Source organism: Salminus brasiliensis, chromosome 8 (assembly GCF_030463535.1).
Source record: "Salminus brasiliensis chromosome 8, fSalBra1.hap2, whole genome shotgun sequence".
In the NCBI taxonomy this organism is placed as follows: domain Eukaryota; kingdom Metazoa; phylum Chordata; class Actinopteri; order Characiformes; family Bryconidae; genus Salminus; species Salminus brasiliensis.
The window spans coordinates 20,612,850-20,639,872 of record NC_132885.1 but is presented as its reverse complement, the minus strand read 5'-3'; the positions used below and the strand labels follow the sequence as shown (position 1 = coordinate 20,639,872).

General features: G+C 39.4%; 3 protein-coding genes across 3 annotated transcripts; 1 reads left to right on the top strand and 2 right to left on the bottom strand.

Annotated features, from left to right (window-relative positions):
• Positions 1 to 212: 212 nt before the first annotated feature.
• Positions 213 to 3,815, bottom strand: tmem182a (transmembrane protein 182a). Its single transcript, XM_072685180.1, has 5 exons — positions 3,387 to 3,815; positions 1,589 to 1,718; positions 1,399 to 1,497; positions 1,076 to 1,213; positions 213 to 580 (listed from the first exon to the last, which is right to left on the bottom strand). The coding sequence occupies exons 1-5, from the start codon at positions 3,528 to 3,530 to the stop codon at positions 354 to 356; spliced, it is 738 nt and encodes a 245-aa protein (XP_072541281.1). The 5' UTR covers positions 3,531 to 3,815; the 3' UTR covers positions 213 to 353.
• A 4,458-nt stretch (positions 3,816 to 8,273) lies between these two features.
• mfsd9 (major facilitator superfamily domain containing 9) lies at positions 8,274 to 16,911 on the top strand. Its single transcript, XM_072685178.1, has 6 exons — positions 8,274 to 8,389; positions 10,688 to 10,775; positions 13,005 to 13,048; positions 14,054 to 14,183; positions 14,341 to 14,550; positions 15,241 to 16,911. Exons 1-6 carry the CDS (start codon positions 8,306 to 8,308, stop codon positions 16,068 to 16,070), a joined length of 1,386 nt encoding a protein of 461 aa, XP_072541279.1. The 5' UTR covers positions 8,274 to 8,305; the 3' UTR covers positions 16,071 to 16,911.
• Positions 16,912 to 17,574: 663 nt separating this feature from the next.
• Positions 17,575 to 25,954, bottom strand: slc9a2 (solute carrier family 9 member 2). Its single transcript, XM_072685177.1, has 12 exons — positions 25,669 to 25,954; positions 24,107 to 24,570; positions 22,132 to 22,382; positions 21,798 to 22,015; positions 21,167 to 21,366; positions 20,749 to 20,838; positions 20,520 to 20,590; positions 19,679 to 19,846; positions 19,465 to 19,579; positions 18,365 to 18,481; positions 18,157 to 18,244; positions 17,575 to 17,966 (listed from the first exon to the last, which is right to left on the bottom strand). The coding sequence occupies exons 1-12, from the start codon at positions 25,952 to 25,954 to the stop codon at positions 17,575 to 17,577; spliced, it is 2,460 nt and encodes an 819-aa protein (XP_072541278.1).
• Positions 25,955 to 27,023: the final 1,069 nt, after the last annotated feature.

Genomic DNA, 27,023 nt, shown 5'->3' with positions numbered 1-27,023 from the left:
TAAGGAACCCTCTGAGGCACCCCCACCCACCCACACGAATACACACAAATGCCATCCCATGATCCCAAACCTGGCCCGTCCCTTATCCAGCCTTTAAATTTGATAATCTGTAAAAAAATACTCATCATCATCATCATTAATTGTCGGTGAAGTCACTGGAGAGGCTGCACAAACAGCTCTGCCCCCCCCCCCCCCCCCTCCACCCCCCCAAGTTCAAAAGGGAAAGAAATACCTACAGTATTCCTTTTATCACTCTATCCTAAATGTGCTTTCTATGCCTCTCTGTCTTATAGTCATAACCACAGACATAAAGCCATGTCATTTTTCCAATCTTTCTGTTTTCCTCATGGTTTTTAATGATTATGCATTCGCACGGACCGACCAATCAGGAGAAAGAGCAGGCCAGAGAGCAGACAGAAAAACACACCCACTGGGGCAAACATGAATGACAGACCATAGTAGATAATTAGCTGAAAGCTTGAACACACATGAGCCTTTTGGTAATCCACATACAAATCCACCACATCCAACAATTCCAACCAGATCACATACATCACAGTGGCAGCAAGGAGGAAGAAGCCTAAAGGGATGAGAGGACAGTAAGACAATGAGAAGGTAAGAAAATAGAAAGGAGTCACCCAGAATCAGTACATGGAGTCACCCAGAGAATTATACAGTAAGTGCCATTAGGGTAAATACAATCATTTTACAAGGTGTGGGATTTGCATGGTATTGTGGAAACTGTAGTGGTTTAGGAGTGTTGTTACGTAACTGTTGTCTTGTTTGCCCCCATCCAGCCCCATGTACATTATTACGTGTACATTGTTTGCTTTGTTGCTTGAAATTAACCAATGATTACATAAAAATAATACTATCATCTTTATTTTCAGAGACCACCCACTTTAAAGCTGTACGGGGGCCCTAAGGGTTAATTAGACATTCTTGGACCATCAGGACCCCCTATATTTTACACAATGATCTCCTCTACTAGTTCTGTCTGTGTTACTCATGTCTAAGTCACAAAGCAAAGTCGTTAAGGGCCGATTCAAAACAATGCTGATAATGATGGACTCACCAGCTACGAGGAACAGTCCACCACCTGCCTTGTAGAGACAGTGACTGGCAAATGGAGCAGCACAGATGATGATAAAGCCACCAAGTATGACCGCAGTCACACCCAGTAACACAAAGACACTCCAGAAGCCTCTGTAGACTAAAAAACACAAACAATCAGTTACTACTTAAGGAAAGTAATGATGTGATGTCATGACTGACTTATTAATAATTATGATGGTCAAACTCAAGTGAACAAACAAGGTATTGTAATATAAGGACAGTACAATATAAGGTTATAAGGCGAGCACATCAGTGCATAGCTGTGAAAGGGAAGTTTCTTACTGATGGCAGAGTCGTAGGTGGTTGCATTGTGGGTCTGCTCAGATACAGGAAAAGGGAAAAGGTAGGCATGGATACACTGCTTGGAGTGTGGCTGATTTGCTGTGGGGATGAACACAGATTCTATTAGTTTAGGCCAAATGTATCTGTGTAAACAGCAAATCAGCTTTGTAACCAAAAAGGTGTTACTTACTGAACCAGAACTTTAACATGCTATCCTCTTCCACTCTGCCTTTAAAGGAGCACCGCCAGAAAAAGCCTTCATGGTAAAACGTGGAACTGTTTCCATCATCTGCAGCCTCGTTCACCAGCAAATCACCTCGCTGTGAAAGAGCACAGAGGTCAGAGGGCAATGGGCACACAGCCTATGGGTGGGTATGTGGGGCCCGGAGGTGGGAGTATCAATAGGCGGTTGTATGATTGCAGAAAAAAGAATTAGACAAACAACTCTACAGTAAGAGTCATTATGTTATTATGCAGTTTTTACAGAGATATAGAAATTTTAAAGGAGAATTAAAATATATATATTATACTATTGCTATAATTATACCTCGTTTTCCTGGATTATACCTGGATTTCCATGACTTTATGGCATAAAAATGCATGTTCATACAGACAGTACACAAACATGATGTTACATACATTTGAGACCAACATGGGCTGCTGCAGCATTGTCCTCACATTTGTAAGTAACTGCTAGCATCAAACTGACAATTATTTGACCCTTTTTATTGTACAGAAACAAATAGGTAGTCTTCTCACCCATGACCCTAGTATATAAGGAGTGTGTCTTGGAGTCTGGGCTGCCAACTTTCACAAACTGCTGTGAGACACAATTAGCTTAGGCTTTCACACTATACATGCTATATCTCACACATTTTAATGACCATTCAATTACTCTTCTCTTCAAACCAATCTTCAGAAAAAGTTTCCTTTAACAACTGCACTTCCGGATGTTTCAGACTGGGCTGCTTTTTGAAGGAGTAGAGAAGAGAGTGCTAACTAGCTAGTCAGTCACAGCCAGTTAATGTGTGAGTAGATTGGGGCGTGGACTTGTACTCATTGCAACAGCAAACCAATGTGGGACTTTCAACTAAATCATGACCAAAGTTACACATATTAACATAGTTTACAGTATGAACTGAATGTGGTTCTGTTTATCAGTAGCCAGCGCTGACACTAAGTTATCATTACCCGTTTCCACTGTGCAGATGTGAGCTTTAAAATCTGTTCTTATCAACTGCAGCCAACTGAAGAGTGTGAGAGCACTGCTGGTTGCTGTAAACAGAGCCAGTCTCCTTAACTGTTCTGAATACTATATTGTCTTTAACTGGAGCGTATTCTATACTTATTACAGTTGTCTGACTTGGTCAGCTGAGCTTAACGCAGTTGTTTATACAGGCATGTAAAATTGGCTGTACTTCTAAAAAAAGAGCACTATGGGTGGATATATGGTAAATGTTGGCAGCCCTGCATTTGCAGTGGCAAAGGTTGGCCCCCTGGAAACTACTGCAATGTGTGTGACTGCCACAAATAGATCTGGCATGATAGTGCAGACGAAGACGCTAGGATTCCAGTTTCATTGCTCACCATTAAGTGTGGTGTCATGCCTCACCATGTGATATTGTACCCTCTGAGCTTCACAGAGACTGTAAATAGTGACGTCTGATACACAAGGTCTCAATCACAACCTGATCCAAACCCAAAATATGTATATTTATGCAATTCTGGAGCCTAGCCTGAATTTAAGAACTTATTATTAGAATTTATTGACTTTATTGTCGATAAAGTTTTTTTAGATTCAACTATTAATAACCAGACAGACTGTGTGACAAGTGTAATTCCCAGAAACAGTGTAACTGACAAATTGCCCTTCATGGCAATATGATATTCAAATGTCTCAGACGTATCCCTGTTCCTTATGATTAATCTAATTTCTTTGTCTGGTGCTTTTTATAATAAACAGTGATTAAAACTGTGCTCCCACCCACCTCTATAGGACCCAAAATATCAGAATCCTTTTGGCACGACTCCGAAGCCAAGAGCCAGTAATCTGTTCCAAAGGACAGGAGGATGAAGACTGCTGCCAAGGCACCAAAGAGCCCGGCGAAAAACAATGCTACGCTCAACTTCATTCCACTGTTTTCTGTCCTGTGCTGTGAACAGATGTTAGTCCTCTCAATGCGTGAACTAAAGTCCTTGGCTTGGTTCTTTAGAAATAGTAGAGCTTCAGGGTTAGTCCACTCTGAGGCTGTGCTGATGTCCTTAAAGTCTTCTCCACTTGTATTTTTGGATCTGCGTCCTGAGGCCCTCTATCTTTCCCACAGTGTTTGTGTCAGAATGGAGCTGGGTTGAGGATAGAAGAGAAAGGAAGGGGCTTCAAAAGCACACTCTGGTGTGGAGCCATCCCCCTTGTGCTATTTTTGACTGCTGATTGAAGGTGCCTGATGGCTCTCTTAGAGGAGTGGCTTGGGAATGGGAAAAGTATTGGGGGCAGGGAGCTGATATGGACCAAAATATCGCCTGCCAACTGAAGGCCACTCCTTGGGACTAGATAGTTGGCAATGGGAGGAGAATAAAGACACCAGAGGTGGCATTCCTGACATCGTCTCAGACCCAGCTGCCCACAGATATCTGTAAAGAACTCAGTGGGAGGTTACAAAAAGTAAATGCGTCCTTGAAGGCCACCATTCTGGATTCAAAGGTCTGTTCTGACAAGCTTCATGGGAATGGAAGTACTTAGCAAAACATTCATTTCTTTACAATTTAATTCCTCTAATGAGTCTTGACTTGAAATAGGAATTCTGTCCTCTGTCTCAAAAGCTGAAATGAGCATTCTGAAAATATGTCTGGGTTCAAAAAGTGTAAAAGGAATTTGAAATAAAAGCTCATTATCTGTTGAATGGGGCATTTAGCAGAGAGCAGAGAAACCAGATACCAATTAGCACTGTGCCGTGAGTGGCGATCAGAGACGCAGAAGTGACAGACGAACACCTTCCAACATATTATTTCACCATAGTTTACTGTACTCCCTCTGCTGTGAGGTTCCTCTGCTGTTTGCTGTGAGGTATAGTAAAAAGCTAGAGAATACGTTGGGTAAAGTAGGCTTTCTACTTCAACAACAGAACGGATAGATAACACAGACGCTCTGTTTAGGAAGGGCCAGAGTGAACTTGGAGTGAACTCTATGGAGGCCCAGGTCAGTACAGCCAGTGGCCAGTGTTCTTTTCTCTGTAATTGTTCGCTTGAGGAACAGTGTCTCAATGTCTCAATAAACTAATCAGAAATGAGAGCACCATCACAGTGCTGACTGTGGACTCACTGGAGGCAAAAAAAGGATATGGGAGCATATAGAACAACTGTATCCATCCATACCATTTCTCATTCTGCCAAGGTGCTCTAGGAAATGCTGCTGTGGATCATTTCCGGTGGCAATTTAAACCACATTCTGCCTTTTTAATTAGAAATAGAATTTTTCTATGTTTACAGTTTTTTTATGTCATTAATATTAATGTTTAATATCTTCAATATTAAGTGCTCAGTGATTTCTTTGAACTGTATATAATGAGCGTACAACATCCCTCTTTAATGGAAAAATAATTGGTGTACAGTTTTTAACATACATATTGCCACTTAGAGCCTTCAGCATAACCTAGCAGCTAGATGGTTAAAACTTGGACAGAATTGAGTATTCTGATAGGACAATGACCCCAAACACACTTTGGTTGTGGAGGTGCTTGTAGAAATATTAGCAGGCTAACATTAAGATACTGTAATGCCTAAAACCAATGTGCTTATTGCATGCTGCTGTTTCATAGGAAACATTTAGCATATTTTGCACATATTTTGTAGTCTGATATTTTGTGTGCACATACTTTTTGTTCTACTTTAATTAACATTAATGTAAATGTGTTTTTTACATACCATCCACCATTCCAACATTGTAATCCTGGTTCCACAATTGTGATATCAAATCCTAAACTGTAATAATGCTTTTAAAACATTTCATCTTAATTAATTGATTAATTAATTAATTAATTCCAAAAGTATTAACCTACTTGCAAAATTATCATTGCAGTGCCAATAATCTAATCTAAATATTCAAATTTTGGACTAGATTACAAAAATTATCCCAAATTTGTAATCAAGATCATAATTTTGAAAGATCACAAAAATGAAATCTAGAATACGATTTTTTTGAAGATTACAAATATGGAATCTAGATTACAGTTTTGGAAGATACCAAATATAGAATTTAAAACATGATTTCAGAAGATTGCAAAAATGAAGAAATTAGAAATTTTGAAATTTACATTGAAATCAAGATCATGATTTTGGAAGATCCCAACACCTGGACACAGCCCGGGCACCTGGACAGCATTCTCTGTCCTTTTCTTCAGGTTCAATTTCTTCATTATCCGAGTATAATTCAATATCTGTTGTGGACACCAATGGAGGGTCTGGATTGGCATGTCTGTATTTTTAAGGCCTTTATCAAACTGACCACTTCATCACATCTCTGCTGATGCTAAAATAAGACGTAACAAAGATAGTTGTGTATAGGAGTAAGCTACAGGTAATGTATGCAGCAGGGCACCCCCCTGCTTCTGTTGGCAGCCCTTTTTGGGAATGACAAACAATGACATGAAAAAAATGCTTTATTTTTCATAGAATTCTTTTAACATGCAACAAATTTAGTAAACACCATTTATGTTCGGAATTCAAATATACTAAAATCATACCACACGACAAATAGTAACATGATATACAAATAGTTATTATATAATAATAATATTTTAAAATACCAAAGAATGTTACATGGTTAAATATGTAGTTAATATGTAGTTAATAAAAATATTGTATTTTAAACTTGGAATCCAGGCTATTATACATTGCATACTGGTCAAGAAATTAATAGACTGATTATATATTACAAATGCCTGAATACTTTTATAGGAAGATGAATGAAAATTGTCCATAATTTTAATCAGAATATTTAAGGTGTATTGATTCTCACTCCAGTAAGCTCACTACATTTCCAATTTAGGATCAACAGTGTGATCTAGACTCTAAATATTTGATCCATAGTCCCGAAAAAATGATCCACTTTCCACATTTCTATCTAGATTACAAATATGGAATGTAATATATGGTTGTGGAGTTAAAAATGTGAAATCTGGATAACAGTTTTGGAAGATGAAAATTGAACTAAGATCAGACATTTTAGATCACAATGATGGAACTGGGATCATATTATTGATGATGGTATAGAAAGTCTGGAAATCACAATATTAGAATATTACAGCAATGGTAAACTATTTCTTTATTAAAATGTGTTCCTATGAATGTCACTGTTCTTTTATTCAATAGCATTATTTCCAGTGGTTGGATCTTCACTGAAAGGTTTTGCAAGCATGCTCCTTTGAGAATGGAAAATAAGTTGTGACAGATCCATTTGCAGGCCATGGATACATTTGCAAACTAATCCAAAAAACTAGGTCAAAAGCCAGGCACTAAATCAGTCAAAAATTTAGCAACAGTATTAAAGATGCAGAAGAACAAGAAAAGGTCCAAAACAGATAAAAGGCAAAACTGTGGCAGACACTAGGAGATATTGGAAATTCTGCTGTAGTAGTGGAGTATATCAAGTGAGGCTAATTATGCCAGCAATGAGCTGTAGGATTATATAATTATATAAAGGATTATCTTAGGTAAGGTGAGCAAAGGTGAAGCAGCTCTAGTACTCAGGGGGAGGGAGACCTCTGGCGGCCACGTGGGGAACTGCTGACAACTCAATGTTACATGTTGGTTTTTGTTGTTGTTAATGTTTTTTTTATTATTATTATTGATAAGTTGCATATAATTGGTTCTTGCAGTATTTATTGATTGTTCTTTCTTGTGCTGTTCAATGACATATTAGTGATTTAGATACACTGTTTGGAATTCCCAATGTCACATGACATAAATGCATAGACTCAAGCATTTAAAGTCACATCTTCAGTCTGTTCTTTCTGAGAGCTCCATCAGCTTAGGGTCTAGTTTCTTTGTACAATGTGTAAGTAATTCTGGTTTAATGGTCAAATTCATCTCCTGTAAAGTCACCATTTTGGAGATACATTTTTATTCATCAAAGCATGAGCATCTCAGAATTCGCTGGTGTGCTTTAGACTATGCACAGAGACTGCTGTCGGCCTCGGCTCACAGCCTCCACCCAAGACAGCAAGAGCTGCTATACAGGTCACACTACTGCTTTAGTCGGGGTCACGTGATTCAAAAAGCGACGCACGAGTGATGACATACGCTGATTCGTTTCACCATCTGTAAATAAATTAATGTATAACACATAATACATAAATATATACTTAAATAAATGTATAAATCGATTATATTTATTGAACTGTTAACGCCTTTGTGTATCTTATATGTTTGTTTGTTTTATATTGATTTATTTATTGTGCGTTTTGTTATTTATTCGTTTATTTTCATTGTAATTCATTTATGATTATGTTTCTTTTTTGTATAGTTTGTCTTTCATACCGTGCAGCACACATCGATGATATTAAAAATGGGTTTAAATGCAGCGCGTGTAAACTCATAATATGGCGCAGGTTTCGGACAAAGCCATGAGGGGACGCGGTTTTATTACGGATCAATATCGAGTCACACGCTCAGGTCACACACGTTAATGGTTTATCCATTCCTCCAATAAAGACTTCTGCTGCTGCTGAACAAGCGCAGGTTTCTTCGCAGAGCACACAGACGTAGTGCAGTGGGGGTTAACACATTCAGAGACTCGGGACACCCCCCTGTGTAGGAACATGGTCTGAGCCCGGCGGTGACGCTGAGTGTGTTTGGAAATGAGAGCAGTCCGGTGGCGCTTCCGCGTAGGTCGAGCTGAGCAGAAGGTAGAATGAACAACTCAGCATGTAGCATTTATCAGAAATCAAGGACACCCGCTAGGATCATAAGATGTATTTACGTCGTCGGATTCATGGTGAGTAGCTCCACTTTCTCTGGCTGACGTTGCACTTTTTCTTCTGTAGGATCATGAGCACTGAAACGATGTTTGCCAGTTCATTCATCTCGCCTTTCCCTGTACAAGGCGATTCGTTGCTGATCGTCAGTGTCTCTTCATTTGTCCTTCTCTATGAAGAGGGGAAAACACTGTAATCCAGTGTGCTGGTGTCTTACAGCGTCTAGAGGACACTTCAGCAGGACGAGCTTCACTGTCACCACAGCTTCCCCTCTCAGTCTAATCCCAGCCATAGGACTGACATGATATGATATGATATGACATGATAAAATACAAAGATATAAAGTAAAACCCTTTCCTAAATTTAAATTTACCTTTTCATTTTCTTACTTCGACAGATCTATCTATCTATCTATCTTTCTGTCGACCTATCTATATGTGTATCTATCTAACACTCACATGTATTCACACAGTATTGGTTCCCACTCTGAAGCAGAGGTGCTTATATCCAGAATTAAACTGTTAGTTTAATAGAAAGTGCCGTGACACTGGTAGCAGTGTGGTGTGACTTCAATCATGGCTGGTTTAACCCTGAGCGAGTTCTTAAAAAATGCTACTGAACAGGCTGTGAAGTTGTGTGGCCGGTTCATTTTCACTGCACCGCCCTTAGACTTCACTCTGAAAGATTATACTAGGCATACACAATAATTACGCCTTGGATCTGTGTATGCTTGCATACTTCAGTTCCACAGTCTTGTTACTAATAAATAAAACAAACAACTAGGTACTGAATAATGTATTCAAGTTATTCAGTAATAAGTTCTAAGATAAATAACTGAATGATAAGATTTAGTTTAGGGGGTGTAACATTTTGCTGCGTGTTGGCATGTGTGTTTAATATTCATATATTTTGCATATTTTCTGGTTAATGGTGAAGAAAATACAGCTACTGTCTGAGATATGCTATTGTGTCTATAATAAAGTAATTCCAGAAATGTTCACTTCCCTTTGTTGAATAGAAACACCATCATGCACTGATCAGGCATTTTATTAGGAACACTATACTAATATTAAGTAAGGCCTTTCTTTGCTCTCGGAACAGCTTAAATAATTCCAGGTGTAGATTCCACAAAATATTGAAAACATTCATTTAGGTCCATGTTGGTCCATGTTGGCATGATTTAATCACATAAAGACTTTCATGCTGTGAATCTTCTTTTTTTTCCACATCCCAAACTGGGAAGACCACTGATGAACACTAAATGCATTGTCAGGCTAGAAGTGGTCATTAGAAGATTGGTAAATAGTGGCCATGAAGGGATGCACATGGTCGGCAATAATACTCAACAAGGCAGTGTCGTTCACACGATGATTGATTGGTGTTAACAGGGATTGTTGTCAAAGTGTGCTAAGAAGAGATTTCCCACACCATTACACCACCTCCACCAGCCTGGACTGTTGGTACAAGACGGGTTGTGGCCATAGATTCTTGCAGTTGGCACCAAATTCTGACCCTACCATCTGTGTGCTTTAGCAGAATTTGAGATTCATCAGACCAGGCTATGTTTTTCCTGTCTTCAGCTCTACAGTTCTGGTGAGCCTGTGCCCACTGCCGTGCCTCAGCTTTCTGTTCTTGGCTGACAAAAGTGGAACTCGGTGTAGTCTTCTGCTGTTGTAGTCCAAATGCCTCAAGATTGGATGTGATGTGCATTATAAAATGCTTTTCTGCTGAACACAGTCCTACAGAGTCTGTTTTTTGTAGCCTTTCTGTCAGTTAAAACCAGTCTTGCCATTCTTTGTTGACGTCTTTCATCAACAAGGCATTTCCACAGAACTGACGCTCCCTGGTCTTGTTTCACACTGTTTTGCATGAACTCTAGAGGCTGTTGTGCCTGAACATCCCATCGGCAGTTATATAAATACTCAGACCAGCCCATATAGCACCAACAAACATGCCACTGTTTAAATCACTGAAAGTGGCCATTCTGATTGTTCATATGAACATTACGAAGCTGCTGGCCCATTTCTGTATCTTTTAATTCATTGCACAGCTGCCATATGATTGGCTGATTAGATAATTGCATGAATGACAGTACAGGTCTTCTTAATAAAGTGTGTATAGATAAAGGAGTAATATTAGGAAGCACAGCTAAAACATAACCTAGCAAATGAGGTAGTGAAGACAGGCTTGTCTTCATTCTGTGGACCCAGCTTGTGCTTAAAAAAGTATTAATTGTACAACAACACACTATCTATACATCTGGGGGTTACAAAAAAAAAATGTACAGTGACACTCATTAATGTCTGATTTCTGCACAGGACCTGTTCGGGGTCAGTATGATCATCCCTCTGCTGAGTCATCACGTGAAGGCATTAGGAGCCAGCCCTACAGTCGCTGGGATAGTGGGTAAGACTCCATGACCTTCAACCAGCTACATGAAAACAAATGTGTTACATGGAACAGTGCATATAATGTAAGCAGATATTGTAGTCATTCAGAAATGTATTATACTGTGTTTGATTTCCGTCCCTCACCCCAGGAGCCTGTGGCTAAGTATGGTTTAATGTTTTCACTAATGTATACACCTGCTTCAGCACAGGTAATGGTGAATTAGGCATAATGCTTAATACTTGTAATGTCTCTGCCCTCACCTTGACCTGCTGACCAAACCTTTTTTTCTTCTATAAAAGCTGAGGAAACTCTGGGGAATTTGTTGTTAATTCACTTTTAGGTGTCAGTCAATGCTGAGTTACTGACCTGTTAGGTTTTAGGAAAGCTGTGTTAGATAACTAGACTGCATTTTATCTTTGTAATCATATTCAGTACCAGATAATGACAGTGTAATTGAAATAAACAGATAGACATTTCTATTTGTAACAGTCATTTAGACCACACCAATATTGTAGAATGAAAATAACACTAAACACTAACACTAAACTAACACTCTGCATTCCATGAGTAAAATATATAATGCTGAATAGTGATGTAGTGAATAGTGCTTTTTTTTAATGATATTTCCTTTTTTAATGCATTAATTGTGACATTCATCTACGAGACTTGTAATTTAATGTTGAGAATTAAAACATAGGTTAATTGCAAACTCCCTGTTTGCAATCAAGAGTCTATTTCTTGTGTTATACTTATCTTGGGATCTTCAATTAAGTAATATTTTAATGTCTTTCATAAGATGGACATTAATTGTGATCACAAGGTCTCAATTTCTTTGGTCAGTCTCTCCTGAAATTACCTTAAAGGGGCATTCTGTGCAAAATCCATAATTCAATATCTGCTTTTTTGATGTATGGTCAGTTTCTAAGAATTTGACCCATTTTAGGCACACAAACAAGTTAGTGCTGAGCTAGTAGTGATATGTCCCTTTTAAGAATATGAATGAGCTCTTGGAAAAATATAAAATATACTTGTTTATGAACGATGATTATCGAATGCTCCTATGGCAAATATGTATTTAAAGATTTAAAGCGCATAAGATCTAGTAATCCAAAGCACATAGTAATCAATTTACATTTTAATCCTCTGGAATCTATCGGTATATAAGATTACACCCACATGTTTTACATCAAAATATTCAGAACAATCTTTATAAACAATGAGAGGCAGAAGGCAAGAGTTTCTGGGTGTCCATTGGTCAGTTTCACAGAAAATTACAGGCGGACATGCTGTAAAACGGCCAGTTCGGGAGTATATGGTGTTGTTGATATTTTTAGTAAGTCTTCTGGAGGAGAAAACATCAATGGCAGACTCTGCTGGTAATCAGAAAGTTGCTACACGAACCAGACCTTGTTACCGCCATGCCAGGGGCGTATCTATGATGTGCTTAAACCCCAGTTGACCTATATTACCATCTCTTTAGCTTGGTACCCTCTCACCACAGGACAAGATAGCAGCACTAAGACAACAGAATATTTACAAACAAGTAAATGTGCTTTTTACAGTGCTAAAAACAAATCTGTGCAATGCTTTAGCATGTGGCTTCGTGTGAGACGTCACATTGCTGTAAACCAGCCAATCAGAGAAAAACATTTCTCTAGGACAAGACTCTTGCTATGTCGCTGGCTTTTACTGCTTATACAGGGTGCTCTGAATATAGCAATAGCAAATATCAAATTACCAAACAAAGGTGTAAATATACTCTTTGTGTGTTCAAGAAATATTAGATTTCATGGTGCCTTTTATCTTTATACTAAGGCATTTGTTTTTTCATTCAACAAATATGCTGAATCACATGGTCACAAATTCTGCTAGACTTTTATTTCCCCCAGAATTCTTTCCTAAAATTGCTGTAATCACTGTATATCTGTTGCTATGTTTAGCTCTTCTTCACCAGTGGTTCCCAATCTTGGGCCTGGAGGACCCCCAGTCCTGCGTACTTTAGTGTTTACTTTGCTTCCAACACACCTGATCCTGCGCCAATCAGCTCCTTTACAAGCATCCTGAGTTCAAGGTGATGTGTTGGAGCCAAAATATCCAGGGTTGGACCAGGGTTGGGAACCGTTCTGTTCTGAACCGTTCTGAACTGTTCTACACCATAGACTGTCACACCAGTTTAAAAACAACACTGAAATCAAGCAGATAATTCAGAGTTAAATGCAACTTTCTTTTACTTGTACATTGCAGGGTCGACCTACGGGATTTTACAGCTTTTCTCCAGCACTATAGTTGTAAGTAATGTTTTATTACTGTTTATTACAATCTGGATATTTTGCTCCTCAAAAATACCCATTTTTTTACTAACTTAAACATGATTAAACATAATAAATTGCTATACATGTTTAATGTACTTTATGGTAAATCTATGCTGTTAATTTTACATGCTGCCTCAAACCAGACATTTTACTCACAAGCTATGAATGTTACTGTAAGACATGTATCAGGGCAGATCGGTTCAGCAATCCTCGGAAGCCTCCTTGCCTTCTTTAAATTGGTTTAGAACTGCAGGGTCATGAGGCAAATTAAGAAGTGAAGGAAGCGTTTGTTTTCTCTTGGATGCGAAGCATGGACAGGGAGGAGAAAAACAGCCAAAGCTCTGTGACGCGCCTGTAGCCGACAGGCAGAACACAGCAAATTCAATTGGGCTCTGATTGCATTATGTCAGCATGTTTTGTATGTGTGTGTCTAGTGTAGTGTAGTGTGTGAATATGTGTGCGCGCGTGTCATATCTCACGTTAATGAGTGCCGGTATTGGAAGCGCCCTGCAGGCGCTCTTCCTAGGAACTGAGCTGTGGAATTTGTCGAGCTGAATCCTGTACATGCATATGGGGACAACACGGGACTCCAACAAGTTTCCTATTTAAGGCCAGTTTAAGCAATTAGATCAGACCTCTTCACAAGATGACAAACACTTTGCATTATCCTTAGTATGCCTGTTTAAATGCCCCATTTCCTGTATGGCATACTTTACTAACAACACAGAGCCTTTGTTCCCCTCTGATGTGAAACAATGTCTGACTGTGAGAAATTTTAAACAAAGCTATATCTAATTTAAATGGAGAACTCAAGTCAAGGCATTTGTATAGTGCTTTTTACAACTGTTGTTTTCACAAAGCAGCTTTACATAATTAGTAATTAGTAAAAAAACAGAAAAAAAAATAACGTAAGAAGACGTCCCTACACACAATGTCCCATGTATTGATCTCTCGTTATACCCTGTCAACTTTGTGTGGCAGGGCAGCTGGAGCGATGTAGTGGGGAGGCGCTATTCCTTGCTGACATGCCTTCTGCTCAGTGCCTTCGGATATGGTCTTTTGGGGTTGTCAACTAGTATTGCCTTGTTTGTGCTGGCCCGAATACCTGTGGGTAAGTTATGAAGTATTGTATAATGGAACTGCATCTTTGAGACTAGTGTTTATTTTCATGTTTTATTTTAATCTTAGGTTGATTAGTGATCATGAAGGGTCACTTATTGGAGGTTTATTCTGTATTATTAACAGATGTGCTTTCTTCCTTTCCACAGGGTTATTTAAACATTCCCTGTCCATCTGTCGAGCCCTCCTGTCAGATCTGGTCTCAGAGACAGAGCGTCCCCTAGTGATGGGTCACTTTAATGCAGCTTCCAGTGTGGGATTCATTCTGGGTCCAGTGGTGGGAGGCTACCTAACTGAACATGAAGGAGGATTCTACTTGTCCTCATTCGTCTGTGCAGCCATCTTCCTTATTAATGCAGGTAGGAGGAACATATGTGTGTTTCAGAGAGCAGAGAACAAAGTTGAGCAATGTAGCACTTTTATTATTTTAGAATTTACTCAAATCTTGCTGGCTATTACACTATTAGGCTGATTGTGAAGCCGTTTCACGCCACTTGACAATCACAAGGTGTCCCAATTTGAGATTGGTCTTAAACCAAGATTTTCTCAGATTATCCTGTGATGTGGGCTGTGTATAATTCATCTCTACCCCTCTGATCGTCTTACAATCTAGCTGCCATATATTTAAAAATTAGTTATTTTCATTATCATTAGGTTTTTTTTTTAAAATTCAAAAATAGGAACTGTGCTCCAAAACTCCAAAATGTTCACTTAGAAAATCACCAAAATTGTGCCATTTAACCAGGGCTGCCCAGACTTTTGCTTAAGATTGTCATGATAACATATTGATTGGTTTGATCTATTTTTTTTTGTTTTGTTTTTATTCTGGTTAACTCTTGTTGCAGGGGGTCATTTTGTATGGGGTCTCACACAGTTTTAGCTCAGATAGCATTTTAAAAATCCTGCAGTGTAGACTAGGCCTTAGATTTACTAAGGTCTTCTGAAACAGGATTTGTTTGCATTTGTGCATTCCTGTTATTGTGTATTCATGTAATAAAGCTAGAAAAATTAATCTGTGAATCACTCAGCCCTTCTGTACTCTCCCTCAGGTCTGGTCTGTATGTTACCATGGAATGAGATTCTAAATCACCGTATAGATGCTAACAGTAATACTAACAGCAGCAAACCTCATGACAGGCTGAAGAACTGTTCCGTTGGAAACCACCATGGTCACTCCGCTTCCACCACACGTCGTGGTACTGCTGGAAATTCCAGCAGGGGCTGGAGGGATACGGCTCTTCTCCGGCCTGCCTGGCGGCAGCTGACCTCCATGGTGGTGCGAATCCGCATGGTGGCCTCCTCAGACATGTGGGACGTGTTCCTGGTGCGTCTGTTAATGGCTATAGCTATAATGCTCTACTACAGTAACTTCTCCTTGGCTATGGAGGAGCGCTTTGACCTCAAGCCCAAAGTGACCGGCTACTTGATCAGCTACAGCAGCATGCTGGGCGCCCTCGCTGGCTTTTTGGTGGGACCCGTCACTCATCTCTATGGCAACAACATGTCTGCTCTCCTTCTGCACTCAACTGTGCTCACATGCTTGCTGATCTTGCTGTATGCCACAGCACCCAGCGTGTGGCAGGTGCTGCTCTCCTCCACCTTCTTCGCCATCTCCACCACCATCGGCCGCACATGCATTACCGACCTGGAGCTGCAGCGAGGCGGTTCGCAGGCCAGCGGGACCTTGATAGGGGCAGGCCAGTCAGTAACGGCAGTTGGGCGTGTTCTGGCCCCTCTGCTGTCTGGTCTGGCCCAGGAGTTCAGCCCTTGTGGGCCACCCAATCTAGGAGTAGTGCTGGCTCTGCTAGCAGTGGGCTTATTGCTCATCAGGACTCCAAAGTGGGACAGTAAAGCCAAGGAGAAGAAGAAGAACTCCTAATAGTGACATCCGAAACATCAAAAGCACACACAAGAAAGAATGGGCATTGCATTGAATTTGGCAGTGATTTGTGTCTGTCTGAAATTGTAGTTTTTGTACTACAACTAAAGCTAAAGCTACGATTCTGATCTACGTGGGATCTACCACAGGAGCCTGTTTTGGTCTTGGAGCAATCGCAGCAGTGAGTTTTAGTATTGTGAGACACTCATGGTCACCAGCAGAGCAGCCACCTGTCCCTCTACATTCAGAAGGACCTGCCGGACTACATGAACACTCAAAGGCAGATGCAGGAAACTACCAGCTTAAGGTTTAAACAGCATGCCTACATACCAAGACATGTATTTCTAGTGCTACTACTGGATTCATTTCATGACCACCCATAGAAAGTAGGAGTTAACCAATATATTCAAAGCAACTAATCACATCAGTCACTGGAGTCACATTTTCCTGGTCCATAGAGATCTATGCATTACAGGGAAAAACACTTTGTTTTTATAACCTCAATGAGGCATTAGTAGGACAAATCACTATTCATTCTTATTGCACTTCCTAATAGGCCCTTCCTCTTTTGTGGTTTTTTTTATATGCAGGTTGTACCGTCAAGGTCAATATTGTTGCCCATACAGCTTATTGTAGCTGTGAAAAATTGGCAGACAGAAATTCTGTACTTTGATGTTATAAAATGTATTGCATTCTTTACCTAGACAAAAACAAAGTTTATATTGCTGTAATATGTATTAATTATGTAGACTAGGAATATTCTCAAAGCCCCTGAATGTAAGTGAAAATGTGTGTTAAATTATATCTTCAATTTAAAAAAAATGGGAAAAATAAAACCATACCTGGGGAAAAAAACTTTTGTTTTTTTGTACGCACATTTTTTTTTGTTTCACCTTAGGTTGACACATACAATTTCAGGCCCTGTGCTTTAGAGTATTGCTTGTTTCCAGGTACTAAACTACTTAGGTACTGCTGCAGAACATACTCATAGAACTGCACTTATCCAAATGATGCTAAAAACAAAGGCAATTTAATTTAGCAATTTGATTTAATTTAGGCTAAATACAATTTAAAATAAAACAAACTCTGGAAGATACCTATGTTTGGTGCGCTGTCTTCTTTAAATCTAATGTTGCTATAAAAATTATGAAAAATCCTGCAGTAAAATGCAAATAGAAAATTCATATTTTAATTACATGACAAAATGACAGCAAATCGATTTTTTCGATTTTTCAGCAATTTGCCATCAACATCCATGTTTTCATAACCTGCACACCCATTATTTAAATACCAATAATTCCCTCTTTCTAATAACTTTAATAGTAAGTGGCAGAATTAAATGAAGAATTTCTATACTGATTATTTCGGTATATCCAAAAAATATAAAACTGCCAAATAATACGTTTCTGTAAATCCTAAAAATCCAATTAAGATCCAGATTATAACCCAAATTCTTACCCAGTAGTGCATAATTTTCCTTGTTTTTCTCACTGCTCTGTATGCTTCACTTGTGCTGTGGCTTCCACTGAGCCCTCCGTAGCAGAGGGTTCTGTGACCCACCACTTTCCCGGTCAGGGGGCTCTGGAGTCCATGCAGGTGGGGGAGATTCTGGCTGCTGCTCTTCACCCTCAGAATCATTGTCATCAGTGCTGGGTTTGCCTAATAAACCATATCGCTGGTGTTGAATTCGCGATCTGGAGTCAATAGAGCTGGAGCTTCGGTGGGATGGCCCGTGTGACCTTCCGTGTGGCTCTTCTCTCACCTCATCCACCATATTCGCCACAGTGTGCATCTCCTGGAGAGGGTCCAGCCTTGCTCTGGTCGTAGAAAGCCGAGGCTGCCTAGACCTAGGCCTGGCTGAACGGTTGCTGAGTTCTAAGGCAGTGTCACCATCACCTAAAAAAACACCATACCGAAGTCAGACCTCCTGCTCGTCCAAAATCTCTGTAGCCAAATACACTGCAAGCTTGTAGAGCTTTGAGATCTAGGGCATTAGTAGGGAGGGACAAAAAGCCACTACTTAATCCTTTATTGCAGTCACAGCCTCTGTATCCTTACAGTAGCAGATTGCATGTATGGTTCTCACTTTTGTAACGGGGTCTTTCTGTAGCACATCCGGCGTCGAGACTCTGACCCAGAGGCAGAGAAAAGTACTTTTGGGACCTGACTGCTTCCTGGAAGAGTGAAGTGGGAAAGCATAACTACCTCTAGCATAACTGCAAGGTGGTATTACAACCGTAATTGGGTATTGTATCACATTGTGAGAATGCTGCAATGAAAACAGTGTTCCTTACTGAGCCTTGAAAGCTTCTGGCTCTGAGGCTGCGTCGGATGCTGGTGTGACGCCTGACCAGAATCTCTCTGGCTGTGCTGTCGTTAGGCAGGGTATGCTTATTGGTGTAGGATACCGTCTGAAAGAGTACAAGATAAAATCTTAAGATGCCCATATTCATTCACTTCACAGCTCAAAATAAACAGATTAAATATAAACCTATATGGATTTGTATGTAATTATGAGAAATATTATTAACATCTGTGTCATTCAATGAATGACAGACATGATTCTATACATTCACCAAACATATAAAGAAATATGAATTATTCCATTATAATTTACTTTTAGATGCTATTATACCGAAAATGTTTCCAGACAGATGTAGTGCATAAGGAGTTAAGCAATTAACATCCTTTCGTGCTCATTGGTATAAATACAAATGCAGGCCCAGTGGATTTCGATTTGAATAAAGATGGTGAATGAACAATCTAATGGCATTCATTACTGGGTCGTGGATGGCAGGAGTTTCAATCACAGAGAATGTTCAAGTGACCAGTGTTTCATTTGAAAGATTTCTGTCCTGATGGAAGTGGATTCTTTCAGGATGACTGTGCCACCCTGGGGTCACTGAATGGTTTGATTAGTATGCAAATGATGTAAGTCAAATGCTTTGACCTTCGCAATTACCAGATCTCAACCCAACTGAACATCTGTGGGATTTTTATTACCAACATATAAGACAGTGCTCCTGAGGCAATATCTTTTAGGAGAATGGTATTACATCCCTCCAGCACAGGTCCAGTGAATCCTTGCCAAACATGCATTTAACTTGTTTTGGTGGTTTGTGGTGGCACCTTACTTACTAAGACATTTGATGATATTTGATTTTTCCTTTCATTTTAAGTTTTTTAATAGCAAATACAACATGACAATGATGAACACACCTTAGAAAATGGACACAACTTACAAAAGGGCAGGTAAACAACAACCGCACATTTACATTTAAAACATTTAGCAGACGCTCTTATCCAAAGCAACTTACAAAAGTCACAGTAATTCAATCTTAATATGAGACACACAACACGTTAAACTTTCAGTTATATGAAGTGTCAAACTCACCCGCTCTCTGATCTTGTACATGTTCTTAGACAGGATTTCATGCATTGTGATCAGATCAGATGCCAAGAATGTTTTCTTGGGTTTATATGAACTCTTATGAGAAGTCTTCTCCTCACTAAACAGACCAAAAACAAGCGTGATTTTGTCTTTGCTACATTAATGTTAAAATTCAGAGACATTGCCGGTAAATAATTAGTAAAAGACATAGGCATACTGCAGTGAAATGAGTGAAGGTGCTGCACTGATGTCACCAGATATTGTGTCCAAGACCTCCATGGCATTTTGAAGCTCCAGTTTCTTATACAGAGCCACGATGCTCGATTCAGGCCGGTTATCCCGGATCAAAATCTTGCGGATGAAGCGATGATTAAACCTCATAAACCTGAGAACAAACAAGATACGGGCCAACTCAAGTCACGCATCATGCATAACAAAATCATGTGAAAATTCTAATGTTTCACTCATTAAACTCATGTACCTTGAAAAAGTATACTCTGACAGGTCAAATAATCAGGGAATCACCAAAAAAAATGTATATGATGAAAAATGACTCCCTACACTTTAAATGCAAAAAACCATAACATACCCTTTCAGATGACGTACTAACTGAGGAAATATGAAGGCAGGTACTCCAATACAGAACAGTATATACATAAATAACATAAGAAGATAATGAGGGTGTATAATTTAAGTCAAAATATCATGTCAGTCAAAAACATGTATGATTTACTTCATGGCCAATCATAAGTTGCTTAATCAGTTTTGCTTAAATTAAATGGAAACCACTGTCCAGGCATGGCAGTTTCTTAAACATGCATTATGGTGCTTCATCCAACACTTTTGGATGAGTTGGGGATAAGTTGAGAAGTTGGGGATGAGGTGGAGTGGTGATCATCCAACAATCTGACCTCACTCGTGTCGCTGAGTGCTACCAAATCCTTACAGCAATGCTCCAAAATCTAGTAGATAGCCTTCCGTAGACAGTAGAGACCATAGGTTTATCATGTATTTCTCCTCCTATAACCTCGTCACCTAGTCAGAGACCTAATACGTACTTATCTTTCAAGGAATGGTGGCTCCACTGTCCACATAGATCCTCTATACCCGCAATGGCATGTTCCATCAGCTGAAAGACAGGGCAGCTTGATTGTAGAGGGCTATGGACAATTAGTATGTAATTTCAAAATGTCTCTGCTCATCAGCATTACGCTTGAGCATCAGCCATGATTTATGTCAGGAATACTTAAATAATTTAGATTGGGATGTCCACCTCTGATTACTTACCCTAGTGTGAATCTCAACATTGATGGTGCCAAGATTCCGGTTGGTCTTCCGGACATTCATCAGTTCAATAATTGGCCTTATACTGATACCCTGCAAATGAAAAAAAACAATATCTTATTTTTTTTATTTATAGTAGAGTATTTCAGGTTATGTTTTGTAAACACTTTCATTTGTTCAACACACGTTCATACTCAACTTGACCACACTGTAATTTATTTATTGACGACTCCTTAATGGCTGACTATTCTCTTAGTCTTTGTTAGAGAAACTCTTTATGCATTTTCCAGTTTCCTAATGAAAACAAAAAAAACTCAAAAGTGTGTTTACTTATCACTGGTCATTAATTCACCAGTTCATCACTTCTGCTCTGTAGTTTGGATCTTAAACTTGGTAAGGTGATAAATCTTCAAAGAAGTACCTGGATGAAGACTGTAAAGATGATGATGGCAATTGTGGCTGTGATGAAAAGTTTTTTACGAATAATAGTATCTGGTAGAGTGTAGGCCAAGGCAAACGTTATGGCTCCTCTAAGGCCACCATAGGAAAGACCAAACTGGTCTTTGAAGTTGAATGGAATGGTGCGGAAGGGGTTAATGATCTGCGTTAGGACCAGGATGCCTGAAAGAATATAGAGGTTTAAGATTTCAGTGGCAATTAAGTTGAGAGATAGGCTCAGCCTAACACTTAAGATGGTCTTAACAATGCAATGATGCCTTTCTTTTTAAGATGACTGATCAGTCAATGCCCTTTCTGAATTACTCTTTAATAGGAACGACATATGCTATATGGACAAAAGTGTTGGATGGAGCACCATCATTTCAGAGAGCATAGCTGTGCCAGAACATGTGCCAGTGCTCCATAGCTCAATACTGTGGGGCTTTATACCCACTTTAGCCCATACTCATCTGCTTCGGAGAGTCCTAATCCATGGTAAATATTTGCTAATAAGGACTAGATAAGTCTGTGTCAGCAGTGGGTGCAACTTAAAGTAGCTGAATGCACTAGTTAGAAGGGATGTCCACAAACATTTGGACATATAATGTACTTACCCAATCCCCTCCAGATCTGGGCAAACAGTATGGTGAAAAGGATGTAACCCCAGTTCCACTCATGATCAGTCGTTATGGTGACAACACCCAGGAAAAAGAAGATGAGTGTCTCTGAGACTGTGCCAAGCATTTTGATGACATGGCGAATAGTGGTGCAAGAGCGCTGAGACACATTCTCCTCCACATAGTACTTCATCGTCAGGGCACAGGTGACAATGCTGAAAATATTATGACACAACCATCAGGGACAAATATCATGATCTACTTAACGGCCTGCATATTATGTGGTCAGTGTGAAAACTACTGTGTGTGAATGCTGCATGATTTCACTCACGCCATGATGCTAGAGATGGACAGAAGCTCGGCCAACAGGTAGGCCAGGTAGCTGTACATGAAGATGAAGAGAGGCTCGATCTCTCTCACTTTCCTTGTAAAGCGTGTGGTAAAAGCTGCCACAAAGCCAAACACTAAGCCAAAAAGCATACCACCCAGGCCCACCAGAAAAAAACGCAACACACCTAGAAACACATCTGTAGCGTCCACCACAGGTAACTCCGCCACGTGGTTAAAGAGATTATACAGCACCTGAATAAAACATGAGACAATATGTCATACAAACTATAGTATCATATATATACACAAGAGTTAACAGGAAAGATTTATTAAGATTTATCATTGATTTTTAATTGATTTGCTAGATTATCCTATCATGCTAAATGTGGTACTGCTAAGAAACTACACTCAAAATAAAGGTGCCACAAAGTATTCTGAGAGCAAGGGCATAGAAGAACCACTTTAGGGTCCATAAAGAACCATTAAAACCCTTAAAAGATTATTTTAACCTTCAAAAGGTTAAAATTCATTTACAAAAATGGTTCTTTGTAGACCCGAATACATTCAAAGAACTCTTTGTAGTACCTTGAAGTAAGAGTGCAGAACTACTTCCTCATGTATCTGATACTGACAACAGATAGGCAAATATACATATTGCTCAACAAATGTTCACACCAACATTAACAACTAATTTCACAAGTAAGTAATAACTCGTATTATAAGCATTATGCATCAGACAGTTCAGTTCAGAGCAGGTATTTCTGTATCCGCAGGCATTTTCCTGGTCTGACTTAAGAAACATTTACTCTTTCCTTTGTCATTGTATCACCGAAACTCCTAGGTTCCTAGGTGGCAACCACGCCTGCTCTTACATGGCCAAATGTTTGCCCTTGTTGTCAGATACTGCATGGAAAACAAAAGGCTTGCTCACAAAAGTAGGCACAGTACTGCTCTCATAGTGTGACTGGGAAAGCTTTGGGACAGACATTATCCATGCACAAACAAAGGGCAAATACCACATTGCTTTTTGTGTCCAGATTTTATTAGATGGAGTGGAAATGTATGACATTCATTTATGTCTGTTTATCTTCCTTTTGTTTGTTGTAGCACAAGGTAGAAAGGTTAAGCTGATTGAGAGATTAATGGTGCTGAAGCATATGTAGAATGGCGTCTGGTTCAAATAATCACTACACAGACTGATACTAGACACACTACATGGGCAACATATCTCATTAACCACCAAAAACGTAAATTTTGTACATAAACATTCAGAAACCATAAATAGATATGGACTGTTTATAAATGTAAATGTACATCTCTTTAAAGACCCTACTCAGTGTAGGTTCTCTAAAAGGCCCATATCATGGAAAATACATTGAAAAAAGAAAACATCGGAACGTTTCACAACAAACCATCACAGCCTGCTTTGTATTCACTGATTTTGTGATTAAACCAGCACCTTCTACATAAATCCACATATTCAGCCTACAGCAGTTTTACATTTGCACTGAAGTATTAAGAAGAGTTCAGAAATATTAATCCTGGCAGCCAATCAGAACAGAAATAAATTGATTAATTCTAAGGTGTAAATACGAATATGATAATATAAAATTTTATTTTGTTTTTATTTTGTGTACAATGTGGATAAACAGGAACAAAACTTTACTAGAAAAAAAGTGTAATATGGGTCTTTTAAACTTTAAAAGCCTACTTTACACTTCCACACCTCAATTACAAAATTAGTTCTTAAAGTTCTTAAGGGAGCCAAAAGTCATTTTTCTATGGAAAAGTGTCTGGGAGCTTACAAAGAAACCTGAGTTGTCTGTTCCAGAGTAGAACGATTGCTAGGCATCAGGCAAACTAAACAAGGTCCACTCCCTGGCTGTGTGAGTCTGAGTAAATGGCCCTTTGACATGAATCAAGTCTGATCTTCACTGTTTATGAGCTTGACAATCTGACTGCACAAATTCACTCACCACAGTGACGGCATCATTAAAGAGAGATTCGCCAAACGCCACAATGTAAAGCTGCTCATTGATGTTCACATCCTCAAACACAGCAAGCACTGCCACTGGATCCACAGCAGAGATGATGGAGGCAAAGAGCAGATTCTCCTGCAGGTTGATATCCTGAACACCAAGGGCCGGGATCTGGCACACACCGTAAAGACAGATGCCAACACCAATGGAATTCCACAAGGTGCCCACAATGGAAAACCACAGCACCGTGCCCACGTTCTCAAAGAAGGGCTGAGTGGGCATGAAGTAGGCCGAGTCCAGGACAATGGGAGGCAGCATGTAGAGGAAGAAGACACTGGAGGTGAGGACAGCTGGAGGCTGTTCATGCACAGAGTGCATAATGGCTCCCACTATAAGGCCAATAGAGATAAGCAGGCATGTCTCTGGCACCCAAATTGTGATCTTGTGGTACACATGGAAACCTGTTTGCAAAAGATGAAAAGGTTATACGATTCAAACATACCTGCACAGCTTATACATTTTCTTGTTGCATTTAATGGAGTTGAATGAGAGTCACTTCTTCATCATAAACATGTCAATTAGGGTGAGTATTGCTAAAGTAGGCTTTTTATGTGTCACTAAAAAAACAGGATACCTATATAAATGGTAAAATTTCCTGTGCACTAAAACCAACAGAAAACAGAGGCAGAATAAGCCTGCTTAAGGACTTCTGTTAATACCTCATTCTTTTACTCTGAAAATGATTTATTCTGCTTGTAATATGAATGAAAATTATATTTATGACTGATATCTACTGGTCCATGTCTGCACAGGCCATTTTCAACCTAAAACTGTACAACACTCTTAGCAGTTTCTGAGAAGACAATAAAGTTAGTTATTTAGGGGAAAAAAACAAGCTCAAGTCTCTGGATCTTCTTCAGACAGTGTGGGACATCTCTATTGGTCAGTAGTTACTATAGTTACTTTTGATAATTGTAAATATTGTCTCAGTTTACCAGTAATGCCCTTTCCAGCTTTGTGAACATGTTAAACGTATAGATATTGTATTAATAATGTTATTGGTATAGTGGGGCAGAAAAAGAATACTGACAAAAATAGTTTTGATTGCTAATGATTTTACTACTCTTTTACATCCCACTTCCACATATTCAGAATCATCTCTAAAATGTTTACAGGTAAAGGCAAATATGTAAGTTAACGTTAATAGATTTTAATGTATTTTGGGAGCATTTTTTGTTCATTTATCATGAAATGAGTAACGGGTAGCTGTTATTTCAAAGCATTAATGGAATGTGCCACTGTCTAGAAATGACATGACAGACATTCATTTGAACTTCACTAATTTAACACATCACTTCCAAAGTATGAAGTAATCTTTTTTTTATGCTCATGGGAATATGGAGAATAAAGCTGTGTGTCACAACCTTTATCAATATTCACCATAAACCAGAAATGAGAAAGTCTCCAGAAATGAGAAAGTCACAGTAAACAACATGTAGTCACAAATCTGTGGAGAATGCGAAGAAACAAGTGAGAGAAATGGCTATGTGTTTGCTTACCTATTTTCGCAAACGAAGCGAGTAACACCCATAAAGTAATCTCAAAGGGAATCTGAACACGAGGGTAGTTGAGGGTGAACAGGGGGAGATAGGTTTTCTCTGGTTCTGGAAACGCCTGAGGAGGAGCAGTATCCACTGGCCCATGTGCTGTTGTAAGTTTAGCTGGAGGCTTGGTACTTGTTGGTCTGGTTGAACCCTCTGCGTTAGCTCCAAAACTATGCACTGCCAGCACTGTACAAGAAACTAAAACAATACAAACTGGCCTCATTGACAATAAAAAGCCCATTTTCTCATCCAGCTTTTGTAAAGAACTGTAGATGTTCTGGTTCTTCTGTAACACTCAGTTACTGTGTGCAAGAAAAATATATACAAAAGATATTTGAATTAAGAAGAATTCTATCACATTCATGCATAGTCGTGGTCCATGATTAGTCTTCCAGTGTGTCAGCAGGCTGTACAAGCTGCCCTAACCCCTCTTCGGTTTCCTCGCAGTGTGTATTTACCTGCCCTTCACTTCTGCCTGGGAGACTCAGGTGGGTGTGGCCTCTCGCATGCACCTGATTGGAGCGCAGGTTGGCTTTGTACGTCTCTGTGCATCAGGTTGGATCCAGCAACCTCTACTGTTACGTTTGAATCTCTAGGAAGGGGTTCATTCACCCCCGAGACCATGCTCTCGTTGATGGATTTAATTTGTTACTTCAGATCAATGGAAGTCCAATCTAGGCCTACTAAACATCCTGTTAAGCAGAATCAGCAGGATCAAACTCTGCCCTGGTCCTGCACATGTCAGTGTGTTCTGCACATGTCAGTGCATTCCTGCTCTAACACACATCAACTTAACCTGAGTAAAGTAGCAGAAAAAACACACTAAAATGTACTGGGCAGAGACCTACAGAACCATGGTTAAGAACCACTGCCTTGTTGTATCCTCCATCTAGCATATGTCAGCATAGGTACTAAGGTTTGTTAGGTGCTATTCTTCTCTTTTCAGGAAGTGAAAGATGTGCAGAAGGCTAGACTTTACTGTTCACCAACCAAAGAGACACAAAGTAGGAATTACAACTACATGTGAAAGGCTAAAATGGTGCTGGACAAAAAGTAAAATTCCTTTCCTTATTTAAGTAGAAGTAAAGTAACCTGTGTATTCTTAATACCCAGGTCCTTTAAAATGTGTATGTTAGGTAGAGCCGATGACTAATTAATGAATATATGGTAGAGAAACTTTGAACCCTCAGATATCTTCATAGTGGTAGTGATAGGAACCAGGGGTCACAATGTCCACAGCCAAATGTAACCAATTTATTTACTTTCTAAAACCACCCGTGAATCTAAACGGCTTCTTCTGAGTTTGAGTA

Bases quoted from the DNA above. Each gene is read 5' to 3' on its own strand.
- mfsd9 (XM_072685178.1), top strand. From the start codon at position 8,306: ATGAACAACTCAGCATGTAGCATTTATCAGAAATCAAGGACACCCGCT. The intron at 14,184-14,340 runs GTAAGTTATGAA...TCCTTTCCACAG, and splicing joins GCTGGCCCGAATACCTGTGG to GGTTATTTAAACATTCCCTG. The intron at 14,551-15,240 runs GTAGGAGGAACA...ACTCTCCCTCAG, and splicing joins CATCTTCCTTATTAATGCAG to GTCTGGTCTGTATGTTACCA.
- tmem182a (XM_072685180.1), bottom strand. From the start codon at position 3,530: ATGAAGTTGAGCGTAGCATTGTTTTTCGCCGGGCTCTTTGGTGCCTTG. The intron at 1,498-1,588 runs GTAAGTAACACC...TCATCCCCACAG, and splicing joins CATGTTAAAGTTCTGGTTCA to CAAATCAGCCACACTCCAAG. The intron at 581-1,075 runs GTGAGTCCATCA...TCATCCCTTTAG, and splicing joins TGGACTGTTCCTCGTAGCTG to GCTTCTTCCTCCTTGCTGCC.
- slc9a2 (XM_072685177.1), bottom strand. From the start codon at position 25,954: ATGGGCTTTTTATTGTCAATGAGGCCAGTTTGTATTGTTTTAGTTTCT. The intron at 24,571-25,668 runs GTAAGCAAACAC...TTTTGCAAACAG, and splicing joins CGCTTCGTTTGCGAAAATAG to GTTTCCATGTGTACCACAAG. The intron at 17,967-18,156 runs GTGAGAACCATA...GTGTTTTTTTAG, and splicing joins AGAAAGACCCCGTTACAAAA to GTGATGGTGACACTGCCTTA.